The sequence below is a fragment of the Hemibagrus wyckioides genome, linkage group LG17 (assembly GCF_019097595.1).
Source record: "Hemibagrus wyckioides isolate EC202008001 linkage group LG17, SWU_Hwy_1.0, whole genome shotgun sequence".
NCBI classification, from domain to species: Eukaryota; Metazoa; Chordata; class Actinopteri; order Siluriformes; family Bagridae; genus Hemibagrus; species Hemibagrus wyckioides.
Window position 1 is genome coordinate 7,697,401 of NC_080726.1, and position 22,506 is coordinate 7,719,906.

The following is a 22,506-nucleotide window of genomic DNA, read 5'->3' on the forward strand; positions in this document are numbered from 1 at the left end:
CATAGAGGTCAAAATACTCACACACACACACACACACATACACACTTGTGTGGTCATTCACCTTAATGACCATTCAAAGAAAGCTTTACAATATTCTTTTAGTAAGATCTGTGTTAGAAGAGTGTGTGAAATCAGCCTTGTCATTGGTGAAGGAAAGCTTTTGCAAGCTTTACACCAAAATGATGTCTGCCCATTTTATATTGAAAATGGAAAAAAGGTAGAAAACCATTTTTACTTACTTTGCGCTGCATATTTTTTTCCACAAGACCAACATTAACCTAATAAAAAAGCAATCACAGAGTGCCTGGGGCTAAAAGCATATTTAGATAGAATTAATAGGCATAACGTTAAATGCTCTGTGTGTGTGTCTGTCTGTATGTGTGTGTGTGTGTGTGTCTGTATGTGTGTGTGTGTGTGTCTAGGTGGCGAAGTATCTAAAGCCAAGTTCACGCAATATTTCCGTGGGAGTTTGTCAGGTCTGACGGTGAGGCCGGGAAAAATCGAGAGTCAGAAGGTGATTTCCTGCCTGCAGGCTTGCAAAGAGGGACTGGACATCACGTCTCTGGAGAGTATGGACAAGGGCTTAAAGGTAGTGCACACACACACACTCCTCACACACACACACATGCAGAAAAATGCAGCAAGGACAAATATAAAAATATGCAACAAATAGTACAAACAATGGAGTAACAGATGGAGAGGAAAGGAGGTAAATTAAGGGACTGCCTTTTGCTAAAAATTCATGACTCTTGTCATGAACCTGTCAGCTATACAGTGATTAGTCCACAGCGCTGGCGAGTTCTCAACTGGTCAGAAAGTGTCGATTTATTTTCGATAACATGATCTTTGTCTGTATTGCAGCTGTAAGTCAGTTCACAGGTTTATATTAATGCGCTGAAATGTGTTATTGTTTCTATAGTAACAGCTTGCACAGGTATAGCAGACAATTTCCACAAACATGTCGTTGTTGATATGCTGAGACATTTATGAAGCATTTTTGGAAGGAGATTGTAGTGTCACGGCTTCGTCACAGTCAGAGGTGAAGCTGAAGGTGAAGTTTCTATTACGGGAGAGCCGACTGAACGGAGCGCTTTGCTGATTCTCGGTATCATGATAAGCTGTCTAACTTCAAGAGAGACTAGCGAGGGAATGAATGTTCATAGCGGTTGTAGCATAAGTGGTAAAAGGATCTAGCATATAGAGTATACTGGACATAATAATAAAGTAGCGTATCTTAATTTAATTATTATAAAAAGTTTCTGTGGTATAAAAATGCAGGACAGCTAGTTAGCTTTATAGCTGATGAATCCTAAAAAGGCCGATTTTTTTAATGATTTTAGATGTTTTTGAGAGAACAGATTGCCCATCTGTTTCGGGTTATAGGTCTCGCCTCGATTAAGCAGATAGGAGCCTGGTCTTGTATTGCTGGAAATATAGCCTGGGAATGTTGCCAAGATGGCTGCTGAGTGGGATTCAGTTTACTATAAGGACTTTGTTGCAACCTTCAGAAAATAGCTTCTTTTTAAGATTAAAAAAATTAATCTTTCCTAAACTAGGCTTGTCATCAATCACGTCCATCATTCGAGAATAATAAACACATAATCATATTCAGGTCCAAATCTCACTCTGATAATCGGGAGGTTGTCGGTTCAAATCCCAGAACTACAAGAGAGCCACTGCTGAGCCTCGGAGTCAGACACTTAACCCCTGAGCTGCTCGGCTATGTGTCTCAAATGTAAGATTTGGATGAAAGCATCTGGCAGATGAATAAATGTAAATGTAAATGTTCTGCAGGCACCATTTTTCATTTTCTCTCTGTGGATGCTGCTCTTTTGTTCTTTAATATTCAGTGGCTTAAGAAAAGATTTTAGGAACATAAAGGATTTCAGAGGGAGAGGGAGACAAAGGAGAGTGGGAGGGAGGGACAGAGAGAGAGAGAGAGAGAGAGAGAGAGAGAGAGAGACAGAGAGAGAGAGCAGCAGGAAGAAATCCTAAAGCTTTAGGCACATATGTCTGTTTCCTCTCCATGCATCCATCTTTCTCTCTTTCATTCTCTTACTCTGGTCTGTTCATCAGTTTTAAGCCATTTTCTGTTTCATTGCTTTGTTGAATTCTGGCACATCCTTACACACAGTGTTTATGTTTACACACACACACTTTTATTCTCACACACTCTTTCATACTCCTTCATAAACACTTTCCAATACAGGCTTTTACAGAGCCTCACACTGTAATAAACACTTTCATACACACACACACACACACACACACACACAGTCTTTACTCTGTTAGTAATTGACACTTTTTCTACTCTCACTTGGAAGAAATTCTGCTATTTCTCTAAATGCTGTGTGTTCTTTCCTCATGTTTCTGTCAGTTCCACTTTAACCCAGCGCAGTCAGTGCTGGTGATAGAGGGAGAAGATCTGGAACAGGTCAACGCAGCTCTGAGGAAAGTCTCCTACATCAATTCGCGCCAGTTCCCCACAGCCGGAGCACGCCGCATCCACATCTCCACTACAGTACAGTACGGCTATCAGCATCCTCATATCCTCAGTTTATTTTGATACCCAGGATCCATTATCAGCCCTAGACTTCCTCCCACTTCCACAGTATCAGTGTAATAAGTATGTGCAAATTCAGTGTGGGTTTAAGTTTATAAACTCATTATAAACATTTTGAAATGCTTATCCTTTCCTTCATATCAAACTGTTATAGAATATGCTTAATAATTCTCTGATCAAACATTCAAAAGGACTCAACATATCATAACTTTTGTATTATCAGGTTCAACGTAGGTTAAAAATGAATGGGAGACAGAACTGTATTTTATTCAAGGCTAAATTTTTCCTTTTATTAACTTTAAAACATCTGCTAAAATATCACTGAAACTAATTATTTGGATCATTTGCACCATCATATTGTACATGAATAGCTTATTGAAATAGCTCTAAATGGGAAAAAGAAGGGTTGGTGAGGGAACTACTATTTATAGCTGCTATAATATAAATGATAGCATGAACTAACTAGTAGTCTAGATGTCCACGTAGAGGTGATGTGATACCTGATATATTCATACGGTTTGAAGTGTATTATTCCTCTTAATTAATGAGTCGATCAATCAATTCAATCGATCATTTGATTGATTCGTTAATGCCATATCGGACATTTTAACTCTTTATATTTAATGTTTTGCGAGCTATTTTCTGTTTTCTCTCACATAAGAATCAGTCTCTTCCTCACCAGCCTGTCATGTATTCTCTGTTTTAAAGTTAATGAGATAACCAAGCAACCAGAAAGCATGAAATTCAACAGAGTTCAACATACAGGTCCCTGTTTATGAGCTGTTACTAAAGCAACGATGACAAAAATATTAATATAAACCTATTTATGTTTTATGTTAGAGTAAAAAATAATGTCCGAGTTGTGCTGATTTATAAAATGACTCCTTATGACCAATCAGATTTGATTGTACAATGGTATAAAAAGGTATGTTTTGTGATTAAGAAATAAATGTAATTATCGGCACATGACTGAGGTATAAGAGGAACAAAAAGATCAAGAATCATTGTTGAGTATTTTCCTATAACAGCAAGTCTTTAATTCCGTACTTATTATTATAAAACGTTCAATTCTGTAGAACTGAACAATAGCGTATAACATGCATAAGATCACTGTCATTATCTGAAACCCATCATGCATCTCTCACCATTCCTCTAATCAATTTAAGCTCTGTCTCATTTTCATTATGAATGTGGAACGATAAGCCTTCAGTGACTTAGTGAACTGGGAATAATGCATTATTTCAAAACAGCTCTACTATTCAGACTCTGAAATATTTCATCTGTGATATTTTTTGGGGTCTGTTTTCATCTCTGATTCTGATTTTTTTTTTCTCCTTTTCTCCTTCTGTCTTGTTCCTTTCTGCTTTAATCTTCGTTCTGTCCCAAAGCGGTTTTAGCTGCTTACTTACTGGATGTGTGTGTGTGTGTGTGTGTGTGTGTAAGTGAGACTATTACCACTGTTGGACTGTCATACCCCAAGGGACCATGTGAATATGCATGACAGAAAATGAATATTCATGAGGCTTGGGGGAGGACAGCATGTCTCCTGTGGGGTGTGCCATGAAGCCGTGGGTGGAGTCCCTTCAGCAAAGAACAGTGGGAAATTAGCATTAAGGACGAGCACACATACACACATGCATGCACATACACACATAAACACACACAACATCCTCCACATAGGCAGCAGGAACTGGGGGATAAAGCGTGACGGGTTGATGAATAAGAAAATATATTCTGTTCTTTTACACTACATTTGTGTGATAAAGGAGACAGGCTCTGCCTGGGGTCATGCAGCTGTGCAGCTGGAAGTGCTGAGATGAATTTTCCTGTTGTTTCTGACCTTACGACAACAAGGGGAAAAAAGGCCTGTTTTACCGAATCTTGGAGAATTCAAAAACTTTGTGTGTACAAAACAGAAAGTTTACAATGAAGTGAATTGCACACAGGTTTCATCACTGGTTGTCTAAAAAAAACTAGAGCAGTGCACATTTTTGCTGTTTCTGTTCTTCTACTCTATTCAGAGGAGTAAGGGTTTGGTAATAACATGATGACTTTAATCAGGTGTGTTAGAGCAGGGAAAGCATAAAATGAGGCTGAATAACGCTAGATTACATATCATTTTCCTCCATTCACGTCCACTCAATGCACAATTTATACTTTTCTCAGATGGCTCTCTCGTGTCCGGCTGCTTCTAAATCATCTACCTTAAATAATATTAGTGCAACCCTCATCATCAGGGTTTTACTGGTGAATAATGCATAGAATATAAAACACAGTAATGTAATTTGATACCTAAGAAATTTCCTCGCTCCTAAATATTCCACAGTCAACTGTCAGCTGTATTATAAGAACGTGGAAGTGTTTGGGAACGACAGCAACTCAGCCACGAAGTGGTAGGCCACGTAAACTGACGGAGCGGGGTCAGCGGATGCTGAGGCGCATAGTGCGAAGAGGTCGCCAACTTTCTGCAGAGTCAATCGCTACAGACCTCCAAACTTCATGTGGCCTTCAGATTAGCTCAAGAACAGTGCGCAGAGAGCTTCATGGAATGGGTTTCCATGGCCGAGCAGCTGCATCCAAGCCATACATCACCAAGTGCAATGCAAAGCATCGGATGCAGTGGTGTAAAGCACGCCGCCACTGGACTCTAGAGCAGTGGAGACGCGTTCTCTGGAGTGATGAATCGCGCTTCTCCATCTGGCAATCTGATGGACGAGTCTGGGTTTGGTGGTTGCCAGGAGAACGGTACTTGTCTGACTGCATTGTGCCAAGTGTAAAGTTTGGTGGAGGGGGGATTATGGTGTGGGGTTGTTTTTCAGGAGCTGGGCTTGGCCCCTTAGTTCCAGTGAAAGGAACTCTGAATGCTTCAGCATACTAAGACATTTTGGACAATTCCATGCTCCCAACTTTGTGGGAACAGTTTGGAGCTGGCCCCTTCCTCTTCCAACATGACTGTGCACCAGTGCACAAAGCAAGGTCCATAAAGACATGGATGACAGAGTCTGGTTCCCATAAACACACTCCTAAACCTTGTGGACAGCCTTCCCAGAAGAGTTGAAGCTATTATAGCTGCAAAGAGGAAGGGAAGGCTGTCCACAAGGTTTAGGAGTGTGTTTATGGGAATTTTTGACCATTCTTCCAGAAGCGCATTTGTGAGGTCACACACTGATGACTGGACGAGAAGGCCTGGCTCTCAGTCTCCGCTCTAATTCATCCCAAAGGTGTTCTATCGGGTTGAGGTCAGGACTCTGTCCAGGCCAGTCAAGTTCATCCACACCAGACTCTGTCATCCATGTCTTTATGGACCTTGCTTTGTGCACTGGTGCACAGTCATGTTGGAAGAGGAAGGGGCCAGCTCCAAACTGTTCCCACAAAGTTGGGAGCATGGAATTGTCCAAAATGTCTTGGTATGCTGAAGCATTCAGAGTTCCTTTCACTGGAACTAAGGGGCCAAGCCCAGCTCCTGAAAAACAACCCCACACCATAATCCCCCCTCCACCAAACTTTACACTTGGCACAATGCAGTCAGACAAGTACCGTTCTCCTGGCAACCGCCAAACCCAGACTCGTCCATCAGATTGCCAGATGGAGAAGCGCGATTTGTCACTCCAGAGAACGCGTCTCCACTGCTCTAGAGTCCAGTGGCGGCGTGCTTTACACCACTGCATCCGACGATTTGCATTGCACTTGGTGATGTATGGCTTGGATGCAGCTGCTCGGCCATGGAAACCCATTCCATGAAGCTCTCTGCGCACTGTTCTTGAGCTAATCTGAAGGCCACATGAAGTTTGGAGGTCTGTAGCGATTGACTCTGCAGAAAGTTGGCGACCTCTTCGCACTATGCGCCTCAGCATCCGCTGACCCCGCTCCATCAGTTTACGTGGCCTACCACTTCGTGGCTGAGTTGCTGTCATTCCCAAACACTTCCACGTTCTTATAATACAGCTGACAGTTGACTGTGGAATATTTAGGAGTGAGGAAATTTCACGACTGGATTTGTTGCACAGGTGGCATCCTATCACAGTTCCATGCTGGAATTCACTGAGCTCCTGAGAGCGACCCATTCTTTCACAAATGTTTGTAAAAACAGTCTGCATGCCTAGGTGCTTGATTTTATACACCTGTGGCCATGGAAGTGATTGGAACACCTGATTCTGATTATTTGGATGGGTGAGCGAATACTTTTGGCAATATAGTGTGTGTATATATACACTACTAGTCAAAAATTTGGACACAGCTTTTAATTCATTCATAATTTTTGTTTAGGGATTTATTTTCTACATTCTAGAACAATACTGGAGATTTCAAAACTATGAAATAATACACATGGACTTAAGTAATCCATATGTAATGACAACAAAAAACAGTCAGTTGTTATGTTAAGACACGAAGGTCAGGTGTTCTGGAATAGTTCTTGCAAGAACAGTCTTGTCAAGTGCATTTGCAAAACCCATCAAGCACCATGATGAAACTGGCTCACATGAAGACCATCCCAGTAAAGCAAGACCAAAACTGACCTCTGCTGCAGAGGAGAAGTTCATTTAGAGTTACCAGCCTCAGAAATCACCAATTAACAGCACCTCAGATTAGAGCCATTATGAAGGCTTTACAGAGCATCATATCTCAATATCAACTGTTCAAACGAGATTATTGTGTATTTCGGCCGCCTTCAGCATTGTACAATGTAGGAAGAAATAAACATCAGGAAAGACCATGGAATTAGAAGATGTGTCCAAACTTTTGACTGGTAGTGTATATATATATATATATATATATATATATATATATATATATATATATATATATATATATATATATATATATATATATATAAATGTGGGTATGGTCCAGGGCAAGTCCATAAAGGAAACAAGAATGGCTATGTATGGCTGTGCCATATCTGGTAATATAGGGATAGTATTGAGTCTTTATATGGAAGTATTTACATCAAAAGCAGCATATCAATATTAACATCATGTGCTTAAATTTGTGTTTTTTTGTTTGTCAGCAAGGTTACATAAGCTAACATGAGCTTATGATAAGTCACATGCATAATTATTTAATTTTAATAGATTTTTTCCCTACATTTTTCTCCCCAGTTTGGTCAACTATCAATATCTACAACCAGTAAGTTCTCCCTATCATATAAGTGAAAGCTAACACATGCTTTCTCTGAGAAACGTGATGCCAGCCTATTGCAATTTTTCTAGCTGTTGCTTGTGTTCTGTGTTTGTGTAACACACTCAGAGGAAAGCTCTATCTCACACACACAGTGATTGGCAGGGGAAAGAGTATGCCATCCCTCTCACACAGAGACCCAGAGAGAAGTACCCAGAAGCCAATTCTGCTGTCTAGACCTCTGGCCATGGATGGCTATGTCATCATTGAGATTCAAACTCTCTTGCTCTCTCAAGCTCTTCTAAGAAAGCTTTTCTCTATGTATTTTAACAAGTTGAGGGATTTGCCCATTCAGCAACAATAGGGAACAACAGGTCAAGCACTGATGTGGGATGAAAAGGCCTGGCCTGTTCCATTTCATTCCAACAGTGCTCAGTGAGTTTGAGCTAGTTTTACATACCAAACTTGAAAGCCATGTCTTCATGGTTAGTTTGTGCACTGGGACATGATAGAGCAACTTTAGTGCTCCAAATACCTATATACAGTAATCCCCCCTCTATATTGCGGTTCATATATCACGGTCCCGGTATATCGTGGATTTTTATTTGGAACATGACTAATTTTTTTTGTGGATTTTCCCGGTATATCGCAGTATCCGCAAACCTTGCAGTGAATTGTTTTTATGCTGAAATAAGGTCATTTACTAATACAAATATAATTATTAATTACAAAATATAAAGATTAATTCAAATAAAGTAAAATGTTAATAATATATAAAATACTGTACAGAGTAGCATTGTTTAGGAAAGCGCAGTGCAGGATGCTGAAAATCAAAATACAGTACAGCTGGAGGAACGAGTCTGGCCAATCGGAATGCCCCATTCATTTCTATGAGTGCAGTTGGGGAAAGGGAAGCAGAATTCTCCAGCATCCCAGTTCTTCACGTGTCATTGTCCCGAGGGTTTCGTTTTGTTCTGTGTACGCTGTAAGGTTTTACTACAAGCCCTATTATGTTGCCCAAATGCTCTGCACCTTCGAAGGCTTCTGGCAAGGAACATACAGTACTCACTGTAAATGTGAAATATTGTGAAATATCACAATAAATGTGATATTTCTACGAATTTACCCAAATTTCATCTCGCTATATGCTTGCAAATGTTTTCTGTGTTTAAAGAGTGTGGGAGGGTCATTTACGGCTTAAACAATAAAAAAAAATGCATTTGGGGATGGCGGATTTTCCTTTATCGCGGGTGGGTTTGGAACATATAAAAACAACCCTATATGGGGATTATTTCATTTCATTTCATTGTATTTTATATGAATCCGTTATGCCTCCAGAAACACTGGAGATAGAAATGCCATCTTTGAGAGTTCCTCAGCCTCAGCTATAACATTTGAACTCATAATTCATCTCAGGACTCAAATAATTCATTGTGAGATTGTATTTAATCCCACATACCTGTCTACAATATTTTATAATAAAATTTCTTGGTTGTATTTCCAAAAATCAAGGCAAACTTGTAGCCATATTAAAACCACCAGGACCATGAACTGCTGCATGGTAAGATTATTGTATGATGGCTTACTTAAGCAGTACTGGCTTTTCACTTGTTTTTATTATTTTTTAACAAGTTGGGGGATTTATCCATTCAGCAACAAGAGAACAACAGGTCAAGCATTGATGTGGGGTGAGGAGGCCTGGTCTGTTCCAGTTCATCCCAAAGGTGTGCAGCGGGGTTGAGGTCAGGGCTTTGTCCAGCCCATTTAATTTTTTTCCACACCAATCTTGACCATCCATGTCTACATGGACCTCAGTTTGTGCACAGGGACACTGGAATGCTGGACCAGGTTTTGCTTCTCTTAATTCTAGTGAAAGGAACTCAGAAATTCTAAAATGTCTATATTCAAGCTGCTTGTGTGTTTCAGATTAGGGAAGACCTTCATATTAATGTATGGATGTTATGATCAGGTGTTCAGATACTTGTGGCCATGTAATGTATGACCATTCCCTCAAAAAATACAGAAGAGAATACCTCTAATTCATGTCTGTTTTTATCTGAACACATTATCTGTTTGTTCTGAATCCATATTCATTAATGTCGGTAATAATAATGACTTTGAAGAGTGCTCAAAAACATCATCCTACTGAAAAACAAGGTCTACAAGACATCAGACAGATGACCAGAGAAGAAACCCTACTATATAATGTGCCAACACAATATAATGTGTTTCCTTTCTTTACCTAAATTTTAAGTATTAGAAGACGAGTATTTTAGGACTGATATTTGATGACTTTCGGCAGTAGAAACTGATTATGCACCACATCAGAGCTATGATGAATTATTGATGAATGGTGAGCCTTTTATCCATCCTTATTCTTACCAGTGTTCTTACAAGTGTATTATCATTTTTTAATGGTTATAATTTAGTTTCCATTTGATATTCACTTTGTTTTTAGTTGACTTCCTGCTTATTAGAGATACCTTTATGTGCATATAGTTGGATTCGTTAGTTCAGATTAATAATTATAGATGGGCCACAGTGTGTAACATCACCGGATTGGGTCGAGACATTCAGGCTCTCATTAAAGCATCATAGTGATTGTAAGTGGCTGTGAAAATGTAATATTGCTTCACTAAATATGTGTGTAACTGAAATTTTACAGTTTTACAGTTTTGCAAACTGTGACTAATATGACATGCATCAATAATAATGTTACGTGTGACTTTTTGTAGAACAGCCAGAACAATAGAACTGAATACTTCAAGAACATTAACAGACAGACAGACAGACAGACAGATAGATAGATAGATAGATAGATAGATAGATAGATAGATAGATAGATAGATAGATAGATAGATAGATAGATAGATAGATAGATAGACAGAGATAGATAGATAGATAGATAGATAGATAGATAGATAGATAGACAGACAGACAGACAGACAGACAGACAGACAGAGATAGATAGATAGATAGATAGATAGATAGATAGATAGATAGATAGATAGATAGATAGATAGACAGACAGACAGACAGACAGACAGACAGACAGACAGAGATAGATAGATAGATAGATAGATAGATAGATAGATAGATAGATAGATAGATAGATAGATAGATAGATAGACAGACAGACAGACAGACAGACAGACAGAGATAGATAGATAGATAGATAGATAGATAGATAGATAGATAGATAGATAGATAGATAGATAGACAGACAGACAGACAGACAGACAGACAGACAGACAGAGATAGATAGATAGACAGACAGACAGACAGACAGACAGACAGACAGACAGATAGATAGATAGATAGATAGATAGATAGTGTTACCACAATACACATTTTTAATAGCATTTTTTATCTGTAGTATTTTTTGTAGTTTTTAATTCTTTTTTAGAAACAAGGTTCTCCAGAAAGGTTTGCATGATATAAAAGTGCAAATCAGGTAATATGAGGGGGAGGTTTATATTTTCAGGAAGAGCAGTCAGATATGAAGCTCACAGTACAAGGAAAGACCACCATTCATTAACTTGAATGTCAGATTGACCATGAGCATTTATTCATCCTTAGTAAATGCCTGGTCAGGGTCACCATGGTTTAAAACAGGCCACTAGTTATTGGGAAACTTCATTTGTTCATTTGAAAATGTTGTGTGCAGGAGCTAACAACAATAATAACTGCTTGAGCAGGTGGTGGGGGGGGGCACTCAGGGGTCATCGGCCATCATGGCAGGACACACCCTGGACGGAGGGCATCCCATCGCAGGGCACACACACGCACACACTCATTCATTCACTCATGCAATCACACACACTACGCTCAACAATCAGCCAAGAAGCATGTCTTTGGACTGTGGGAGGAAACCGGAGCACCCCGAGGAAACCCACCAAGCACGGGGAGAACATGCAAAATCCCTCCTGGAAGTTGTAAACATTTAATCAAAGGACAAGATAAACGCTCAAGCCAAACACAAGGGTGTGTGTTACTGCACAGTAGCCGCTAGCTCCACTCAACAAGATCAGCATCAGGAGAAAGCAGATGCTAGTACTGTCTGAAGCTGAACAGATGGACTGCTCATTACATGTGATTGTAAACCATATAAGTTGCAGCGTATGAAAGATGCTGTAGAGAAAGACAATAATATAACATCTAGAAAGGCAGAGTGGAGATATTTAATATGGTTGTGCTGGTGCTGGATAAAACAGAATGCAAAGGTATATACAGGAGAAATGATAAACAGGAATTTAATACGGAAATTATTTGTTGACAGTGAAAGTATGTTCGATGTGATGCTCCAACATTAGGACATACTTGAATATTATTTTTCAGTCATGCTTTTGCATATTGTGTTGTAATGAAATTTTTGGCCAGAAGGTTCTTTTTGCGGTACAAGCGATAGGAGATGATCGTGACAGTGGTGCCCTTTCCTGCTTCATAATTACACACTTCTTATATCTTATTCACGAGGGTTGCATATCTGGAAAAACAAATAAACAGAGGTGTTAATTAAGGCTTGTGAACATAATTAAATGTGGTTTAGAGTAATGCTTAATAAGTGTAATTACTGTGAGCGGAGCACTAATTAATTCTGAGGATGAGGCTGGAGATGGAGAGAGAGAGAGAGAGATTATGTTGTGTTCGGAGTGCAGAAAAATGCTGGCGCAGTGTGTTTGTGTGACAGATGTGTCTTTTTCCATTTCCACCGCATTAACTCCCTGAACAAATCACTGTCGCAACAGTTTGTTTCCCTTGTATGTGCATGTGTCAGTTTGTGCAACCTGTTTTACATGCCTTACTGATTTTGATTGGACCCATAACTTTCCCGTGGTGTCTAGCAGTGTGCATTTACTGCAAGCAAGTAATTGCGGAGGGTGTGTGTGTGTGTTTGTGTGTGTGTGTGTGTGTGGGCATGTTTTAATGTCTTGGAGGGGACCAAATTTCCATACAAGAATTAGAACATCTAGAAATTTGTACCTTTTTTCCCTTTTTTGAGATATTATGGTGTAGTAGAGCATTGAGTATCTGAACGAATCATTAGGCTAATAGAAGATCCTCACATGGATAGTAAGACAAATATGTGTGTGTGTGTGTGTGTAGGTGTTTCGGAGAAGACGTGTGCATTTCTGTTCCTGATCTCGACACAGTCGTCATGGTAATGCAACCAAGTGAACCACGAATCACAATAACCGGGGCGGAGCATCTCAGCATCCCCGCCTCTGACCTTGTCCTTGGGTTGTCATTGTTCAGGGATTTGCATATCAGCAGCACCGTCATGAAGAGCGACCAAACCTCACACAACACAGGTACCGATCGAAACCATGGCAAACAAAGGCCGGGGTGTCTGAAGGTTGTTGTTTTAATTCTGCACTGTTGCTTCAATGCTAATATTTCTAACATGTGTTACCTACATATGTTTTCCTCTATAGCTAGAGCAACCGATCCAGTCCCTTTGTTTAATCTCACTAACCCTTTCACACAATTCCTTAAACAATACCATAGTGTATAACTCTCATTTCTACAAATAAAGCTAATATAGCCAAATCCTCTTTAAAGCCACATCTCCTCACCAAATACTTCCATTAATTCATTTATTCATTTAGTCTTCAGAAACATTTTCATGGCAGATCCGGAGGAATTACACGCTTCACCTTCACCGTCGATTCTCAAACATCACAAAGACCTTAATCTTTAATAATGTTTATCATCTTATAAATACGGGAATTTTAAAGTATCATATAAAAAAGGTACATAACCTGCTTGAGGATCGCTTTTGGCATCATTGTAAGTAAGTAAGTAAGTCAGAATCCAGTCTAAACACAGAGCTAAGCTGTTGAGGGTCAAGGTTTTTGCTCAAGGCCCCAAGCTTGAATCAAAATCCATTTTATTGGCAAGTCATGCCTGAACACACAAGGAATGTGACTCCAGTTTGCAGTAGCTCTACCAGCCACACACGAGTAAACAGTAAACCAGAAATCGTGACAAAGATAAATATATATATATATATATAGGTGGGAAAAACCCAAAAGTTGGCAGAATTCAAATGGGGCATGTGCATTTTACATAATTGCATGATTACATGCATAGAGAACAAATCTCACATCAAGACAATGATCACATTTTTGACTTTATATTGTTCATAGAGAGTTTATTCCCCCAAGGCAATCGGGTGGATATGAAGCGATAACCACACTGTTTCTGGTTAAAAACTGCTTGGCTGACGATGCAGTTTCTGCAGGTGAATTGCAATGGTGCAAGATCTGGTTCTGGGTGTAACACATCTCTGCTTTTCTTGATGATTTCCAATAGGAACGTCTGTTAATGTCAAAAAATACGATTTGACCTGACGTTTTTTTGTTGTTGTTTTTTTTTTTTTTTTTTTTTTTTTCCGTTACACTATTAATATAAAAAATTATTTATAAAAAATAATACAAATAACCAGTAATAGTACATGCCTAATTATAAATTATGTCATTAAATTGTGCAATTCTTGACTATTTTTATTTTCATTGTTCATAAAATATAAATTAAATTGTGTTAATTCTCTGATGTTAGATGTTAGGCAAGTCAAATTTTCCAGTACACTGATGGATTTTAGTCGAATGAACAGAACATCCTCCCTTTACTTTGAATAACAGCAAGAGCACTGCGTCAGTGCGTCTCACAAGCATGAAAATCTAAAGGAGATATGAGGCTAATGTAATGTAAGGGGTGGGGGGTGGGGGCATCCAGAGTGTCAATCAGTATAAGGGAGTTCAAAACAACTGTGAAAAATGAACCAAAAACGATTCTATATTAAGAGTTTCTTTAAGAATGCCACTTGCCATTATAGTCTCTCTCTTGCTCTCTCTCTCTCTCTCTCTCTCTCTCACTCACACACACACACATACACACACACACACACTACTTTTTTGCACCACAGGGGTATGCCTTGAAGGAAGAAAATCTTAAAAATCAAGTCAGTCTAACCCAGTTGTTATATTCCTGGGGCAAGGCTGGATCAACCCTGTCTCACAGCAGCAGATTTTGGACAATACCGTAGCCAGGGGTGAGACCCTAGTCACAGGGCTCAAAACTGCACTCCAGGCATGCATCTTTCATCTGTGAGCCACCTGGAAGCCATGTTATTATACATGCCAGCCAGCCAAGCAGCCAAGAGATCACTTGGAGAGTCTGAGGGTGAAAGGGCAAGAGATCAGTCCTCATTTAGATCTATCCTGATGAAAACTCTCATATCACAATGCAATGGTCTTCCTTTTACCACAGCAAAATACTAATAAAGACACAACACTACTTGATTAGGGCTTGTATGACTACTAAATGCACCAGTAATTCACAAAACTTTAAAAATAGACTACTCATCTTATCTATAGTTAAGGCAAAAACTGCTTCAGGACGTCACTATTTTTAGCCTGTTTTATAAAGAATGCGTTCAGCACAGTGTAGAAACTCTTTCTAGTTTAATAGCTCAAGGATGTAATGTCCACAGCAGTGTTAGTCTCTACAGGAGGGTATTTGCACCATGTTCAACGAGTCTGTTCTGACTCTAAACTAGCTAAGTGGGACTGGATAATGATGTGTAACCCACAGCTCAGAAAGTGCCGGTCACAACAGAATTCATTTTGCCACAGTTCAGGGATTTTATTTAAATATTATTTCGCTTTAATTGACAACAAAAATAAAATGCTGGAGTAATTACTTTCAGGAGTGGGTAGAACATGCATACACCTCTCCATTTCATGCAAAGTAATATCAAAAGTGTTAATGGTGCATTAAGGCAAATCTAAACGAAATAAAGTCAATTTCCAGCATAGACTTTGTGTGCAGTTAACTAGAGAATTGGTTTCATCAAGTTTGAAATCATTTCACGCAAACAGTCCACACTTAGCCTGCGTTCTTCACTGTCTGTCAAGCTGATTTTTCTTCTTTACTCTCTGCCAGACTAATCAGCATCCCCACTGTGATGATTTCTAAATGTGTTTGTCAACTAGTCTAGGAAAGTCCTAATGTCGAAATTGCTGCAGTCACTTCAAATTAAGCTGTGTGTAAATTTGTCATAGTGTTGTGTGTCAGATGTCACTGTGGACAGTGATTTTCACATCTAAACTTCCTGTCCTTCCTTCCATTTATTCATTCATACGTCCTCTACACCACTTATCTTATTGGGTCACCTGGAGCCTATCCCAGGAGACTCAGGGCACAAGGCAAGGTACACTCTAGACAGGGTACAATCACGCACACACTGAGAAACTACACACAATTTAGAAATAGCCTACCATGCATGTCTTTTGACTTGGGGAGGAAACCCTGAGGCACAGAAAGAACATGTAAACACACACACTCACACAGAGTGGAGGTGGGAATCGAACCCTGGAGGTTTGAGGCAAACCTGTTAACCACCGTGCCACCAAACCAAAATTGAGGTTTTCCTGTATTGCCTTGACACCTCATCTTCGGAAAATCAAAAGTATATTTCACCAGAATGATGCCAATAAGGCGCCAGTTTAACAAACACAGCTAGAAATTATTTCCAGCTAAGTGTGCTTTTCTCATACAGTGAGTATTGTGCTTTAATCACGTCGTCCGTTATATGCCACAGCGACATGGACATACGAGTAACTCTAATTAACGAAGTTAAAGTCTAAGTACCAGGGGTTGTATGATCCACACTGTAGAGATGATAGTGGACAAACTTCAATTAAAATGCTAGGATATGAGAACAGAAGAAAACTGACCAAATTAATCGGGGATTATTTTAAAAGATGAAGAGGACTGGCGAAAAGCTTTGGATCCAAGTGACTCATTATAATGATTGTAAGATTGTAATATTATGAGTTACATGTGAAACCTACTCTAATATACAATTTTAAGTGTGTACAAATTTCAATTATTTCTTAGCCACATTCGCTTTGTCACTCCAGTGCAGTGCAAAAAAACACTGGCGGTTAAACTCCAAACATGTCCTGGTTTATTGATTATATTGGGGTTTAGACAAATATTCCATAAATATTGATTGATGTAGCACTGTGGCATGGTTTGTTAATAAAACTACATTTTCATATCTAATAACATATTTTATTATAAGTCAGAGGGTCACAGAGTGCCACAGCTTTTACTCCAGCATGCAGAGGCACGATGTTACATTATTCATTTATCCCCTCCCTCATATGCGGTTCTGCTCAGGGATAACAGCAGCAAAAACGACAACAAACCCATAAATAAGTGAGGAAACGATATGAGAGCAGGGAGGACAGTCCCCTCTCGGCTCTAAATAGACCATATCACTCATTTATGGGCGTCCTTCCAGTACAGAGCTGCCCTGGCTTCCACTTCCTATACTGTAGGTCTCCTCTTGTCCCTCGACCATTTTCTAATCTAGCGTGTTTGCCTACTCTATTTAATTCCCATGAAGAGTTCTACTTTTTACACCTAGGAGAGAGTCTCCTGCTGTTGATTGATGACTGAGAAAGAGGAAAAAATCCCCTTGAGAATTAGGCTTCAATTAGTCATTTAAAACCAAGCTCACGGTTTTCAGTGTCTGTGTGTGTGTGTGTGTGTGTGTGTGTGTGTGTGTGTGTGTGTGTGTAGTGCACAGGTCAGGCATGTTAGAAGAAATCGTCCATAATCTCGACTACTGTGACATCCTGGTGTTAGGCGAGGAGTTAAGAGAAGGGTTAGAGACCCTCCAGCTGCCCCACAGCGCACTATTGGGCAAGCACTTGGACTATACCAACTCGACATCCGGCATGTCCATTTATGGTAAAGAGAACGTCACCCAAATCACCCTCATACTATATCCAGCTTTTGTCATACCTACATGTAATCTTGTGTGTGTGGTGCAGGTGTGGACTCCATGGTTCACTATGCTCAGGTCATCAGACAGGTACAGTACCAGAACCTGCAGAACGATGTGTCGGCAAGAACATTCAGAGTGACCTGCTCCGAACTCAACGGACGATACACCAGCAACCCATTTACACAGCAGGTCAGAGACGAAGAGTGTCAGGGTAAAATTCACCCACTTCCTGAAAGAGAAAAAATATATAGAAGTTTATCAGGTTATATAGACACTACCAGTCAAAGGTTTGGACACAACTTCTAATTCCATGGTCTTTCCTGATGTTTATTTCTTTCTACATTGTACAATGCTGAAGGCGGCCAAAATACACAATAATCTCGTTTGAACAGTTGATATTGAGATATGATGCTCTGTAAAGCCTTCATAATGGCTCTAATCTGAGGTGCTGTTAATTGGTGATTTCTGAGGCTGGTAACTCTAAATGAACTTCTCCTCTGCAGCAGAGGTCAGTTTTGGTCTTGCTTTACTGGGATGGTCTTCATGTGAGCCAGTTTCATCATGGTGCTTGATGGGTTTTGCAAATGCACTTGACAATACTGTTCTTGCAAGAACTATTCCAGAACACCTGACCTTCGTGTCTTAAAATAACAACTGACTGTTTTTTGTTGTCATTACATATGGCTTACTTAAAGTCCATGTGTGTTATTTCGTAGTTTTGATTGAATTAAAAGGTGTGTCCGAAAAATGTCAGAAAAATGAGCTAAAATGTACACTAATTGGCCATGTCACTGAAACTAGACCAAAGATTGGGAAGTTTTTTTAATTTCAGTGAGCCTGTGCCTACTGTAGCCCTAGATTCCTGTTCTTGACTGACAGGAGTGAAGCTGTCTGCTGTTGTAATGCTTCCACCCGCTCTGGGATGTGTTTCTATTCATCACGGTTGTTAAGGGTGGTTCTTTGAGTTACCGTAGCCATTCCTGTCCAATCTGGCCACTTTTTATCTGACCTCTGTCATCAACAAGGTGTTTCCACCTACAGAACCGCCACTCACAGGATGTTTTTTTCACAAATCATCCCATCAGGCAAAAACCACATGACAGTTAAAGCCACAGAAAATCCCATTCTGATGTATGATTCGAAAATTAACAAACGATATTATGCACTGAGCTGCTGCCATGTGCTGCAGGTGTTCCTAATAAAGTGGCCAACAAGTGTACCTGTATAAATAGATACATATGCATATGCATCTATTTATATTTTGAGCTGAAACGTAGGATAAGGATTTTTCATCCTGACAGAAAGGCTTTTTTTACAATAGAATAAAATATTGGCACCCTTACTATAATATCTAGAGCACATGAACATTCCCTTGGGAGAATCATGTCTCTGAACTTTTTGAATCATATCTCAGACTTTTATAATGTTATCATTTCCCAGATCATGCTTAATGATATTTTGACCTGTATTTTTTATACTCATTACCAGACTTGTGCAGGTCAACCATCTGTCTCTTTGAAAGCTCTTTTTTTTCCCCCATGGATGATGACAAATGATGATGGATGACCAAGTAATTGTATCTGCACCAGTATTTATTTATTTAATATTTATTGCTCCAAAAACACAAGAGAGGCAACAAAAGAAATGTTTTTTAAAAAATTTTTGGTTACTTAAATATTTTTTTAATTATTTTACTTTTATTTTTATTTTTTTACTTTATTTCTTTGGGGTGCAAATACTTTTATTTCATTATTATTAAAATTCTTATTTATTATACTATTGCGATTTAATTTTTTTCTTTTTAAACAGAATGATTTTTCCATCCTAAATGATCTATTCAGCTTTTGATAGCAGGATGACATCCAAACTAATCGAAGTTAAGGTGACAGCATACAAAAAGTGTGATCGTGAGATTTTAATGGATTTTTTCTACGCTTCACTTATGCACATGAGTGGAAAAAACAGATGGCAAAGCGGGGAGCTATCATCAGCACAGATGGCACTTGAAAACTAAAAATAGGTTTAAAAAATAGAATATTTTAAAAGCAGGTTAATTTTTGTTTTATGATATATGGATATTTAAAACTTATTCGCTGCAGTTCCCGTATGACACATTTTCCATCCTAAAAGTCGAACACCCCCGTAGTGTTTTTTTTTCTTTCTTTCTTTCTTTCTTTCTTTCTTTCTTTCTTTCTATCTTTCTTTCCCCCTTTTTCTGCACTTCATACACTGGTGACATGTGCCAATTATCTGAGAGAGAGCACTGTATAGAAATCTGGCAGCACACTGAGTCAGCCGAACATCATCCTGATACTAAATCTCCGGGATTGACAAACAGAAGAAGAAGAAGAAGAAGAAGAAGAAGAAGAAAATCAACACAAATTAAGAACACTGCAGAGATGCATGGTACTGTGTCTCATCTTCCTTAAGATTTCTTATCTTTCTGTCTTCTTCCACTCAGATTAATATACTGCACAGAGAACAGCCTGTCAAGCATGTCAATCACATAATGGCTCAACCCAAATCCATGCTACTTAGTCATCATCCAACCCCAGCCTTCAACACCCAGAGCTCTGGTGAGTGACACTGAATGTGAGCTTATATATCAACTGAAGACTGAATGCTAGCTTTTTTTGTCATTTGTCCTTGTTTTTCATAGTCTTGGTTATCATGTTTGTGCACAAACTGTTAATTATATGTGTATTTTATATGAATACGATAGGGTGTACATCTCAAAAAATATATATATTAAATCGTTCCTTTCCTCGTTACACCGCGTTAGCTCACGGAGAAAAGTCGCCGTAAGCGTTCCCAGGTCATGAAGAATAAAAAATGACGAAAGCCTACATCAGCTATTTTAACACGGTGCAAAGAGATACGAGAAATAGCTCCAGAAAGAAACAAAAGAACAAAATGAGATCTTGTCCCTGACGAGCAACAAAATAATTCACAGTCTAGCTGATGCCATATAAGCTCTCCCTGTTGTGTCATATTCTCTAGTCACAGATGGCATTAAAGACTTCTCGGGGCAGCAGAAAGAATCGATACGTCTGCATTATGTTGACACGACCCGGTTTCACAAGGGGCATTTCTGGGCTTTTTCACACATTGTATACAACAGGAAATGTCCCTGCAAAAAAAAAAAGAAAAAGAAAAGCCATAGACGTTCTTTTGTGTTTAAATCTCTCTCAGTCATGCTTAGAAGGTGATAGTTTAAGTGGTGCTGCCAGAAAAGTATACTGAGTCACGAGACAACATTAAAGAGCCCAAAAAATTTGTACATACTTCACCAGTCTGATCACCCCAAAATGTAGCACTGCCTCTGCTGCCATTAGGGTTGCTCCTTTTCGCTGCTTCCAAAACAATGATAGATCAGAAGACTTTTATTTAATGGACAGTCATATTGATGTAGAGGCAAATGTTCATCAATCATGCCACTGGAAATCAAATATGCCTTTCTCGTTTTGTGCAATTATCCAATCAGCTCCATGCATAACATCATGTCAAGATATCAGGAAATGTTCATGTGGCATGTCCACATGAGGGGGGTGGGAGGGGCTGTGGAGACGGGTGTTGTCTGCACCACTCCAAGCGGGAAACGATGGGTGAAGAACATCATGCACAGTCCCTTTATTTGATAAATAGCTGTGTGCAAATAAATTGATTAATAGACTTCCAACTGGGATATAATAATAAGTTTGATTTGAACAAAGCTGGAGATATACAAGCACACACACACACATACATACACAACTTAGAACCAGTGGGGACTGAGGAACCATACCAGTTAAAGGAGGAAGAGAAAATGGAGGAGTAAAGCACACTGAAGAAAAGGCTGTACCAAATTCAACCCAATAAACTGAAGTTAAAAGTGATTCTGCATTAAATACCAAAGTCACAGACAAGCACAGGCGGGATACAGAGAGTAACAGGACTGAGAGCAGATAAAAAGGGTGGGGTCACAAAACTATTTGGCTAAAAAGAAGGGATAACAGCCAAATTATTACATACCTACACCCATGAACCTCCCTTTTACATCATGTGTGAGAAAATTTTTAGTGCAATGGCTGGTATTTCAAATGCTGGGATTTTTAAACACAATAGTCTCTAGACTTTAACAACAAAGAAGCATTTACTATATAGCAGTGGCCAGAAAAACTTTACAGAGATCAGAGGATAATGGCCGGACTAAGTCCAGCTGATGGGAAGGTTATAGTGACTTAACTAAGCACTCTTTGAGACCATGTTGAGCAGAAAAGCATCATGCAACACTCCAAACCTTGAGGTAGCTGAGCTGCTCCTGCCAGCCAAGAACAGTGATTTGTGGCTACAGTGGACACAGGTTTATTGCAAGTGGACAGCTGAAGGCTTGTTGATTGGATAATTGCATGATTGAAAAGGTATACATGTGATCCTAAAAGGGGTTTTTGGAGTATTTGTGGTAGATAAGCATTTTTTTCTAAGCATGTACATGCTAATGATTTAAGTTCCATATCATTAATAGCATGTTTTTTCCATATGTAATTATTTTAATCTTTAATTGTATTATTTTTACTTTCAATGCTTCTGTATAAAGGAAAATACTCTCTCTTTTATCATCGGTTTTATTCTCTAGATTTGTCCGGTGTAGGGATAGTGGTGTGTGTTGCCGTTCTGATGGTGGTGGTAGTCTCGGTTATCTACCAGGTCTACCTCAAATACGTCCAGGAAGTCCTGGGAGCAAACACTCAATTAAAGGAAGAGAAGGACTTGGATCTGTCAGCTCTAACCATTACTGTGAACCCGCTGGAGGTAAGAGGGGAATTAGAAAAGCAGTTTATACCACTACTACTAATAAGAGTCTTGGGATGAGAAAATGAGTTTTTGTAACTACAAAAGTTCTTAGGCACCTAACTAGAGTATCCAGCTATGAACATAGCTGGAAATTTGGAAATTGCCAAATTCAGACTTCGTTAGGGTATCCATAAGGGATCACCTACAAGAGACTCCAAAAAGAAGTAAAGCATCAGGAAAAATCAGCAAA

General features: G+C 39.2%; 1 protein-coding gene across 1 annotated transcript in view; it reads left to right on the forward strand.

The window, feature by feature from the left end:
* Positions 1 to 22,506, forward strand: part of clstn2b (calsyntenin 2b) — a 216,439-nt gene that overhangs the window by 192,103 nt on the left and 1,830 nt on the right. The window contains exons 10-16 of the mRNA XM_058414591.1: positions 423 to 589; positions 2,378 to 2,526; positions 12,788 to 12,993; positions 17,276 to 17,446; positions 17,530 to 17,672; positions 19,945 to 20,059; positions 22,099 to 22,274. Of these exons, the coding sequence (XP_058270574.1) occupies positions 423 to 589; positions 2,378 to 2,526; positions 12,788 to 12,993; positions 17,276 to 17,446; positions 17,530 to 17,672; positions 19,945 to 20,059; positions 22,099 to 22,274 (1,127 nt within the window). The remainder of the gene's footprint in view (positions 1 to 422; positions 590 to 2,377; positions 2,527 to 12,787; positions 12,994 to 17,275; positions 17,447 to 17,529; positions 17,673 to 19,944; positions 20,060 to 22,098; positions 22,275 to 22,506) is intronic.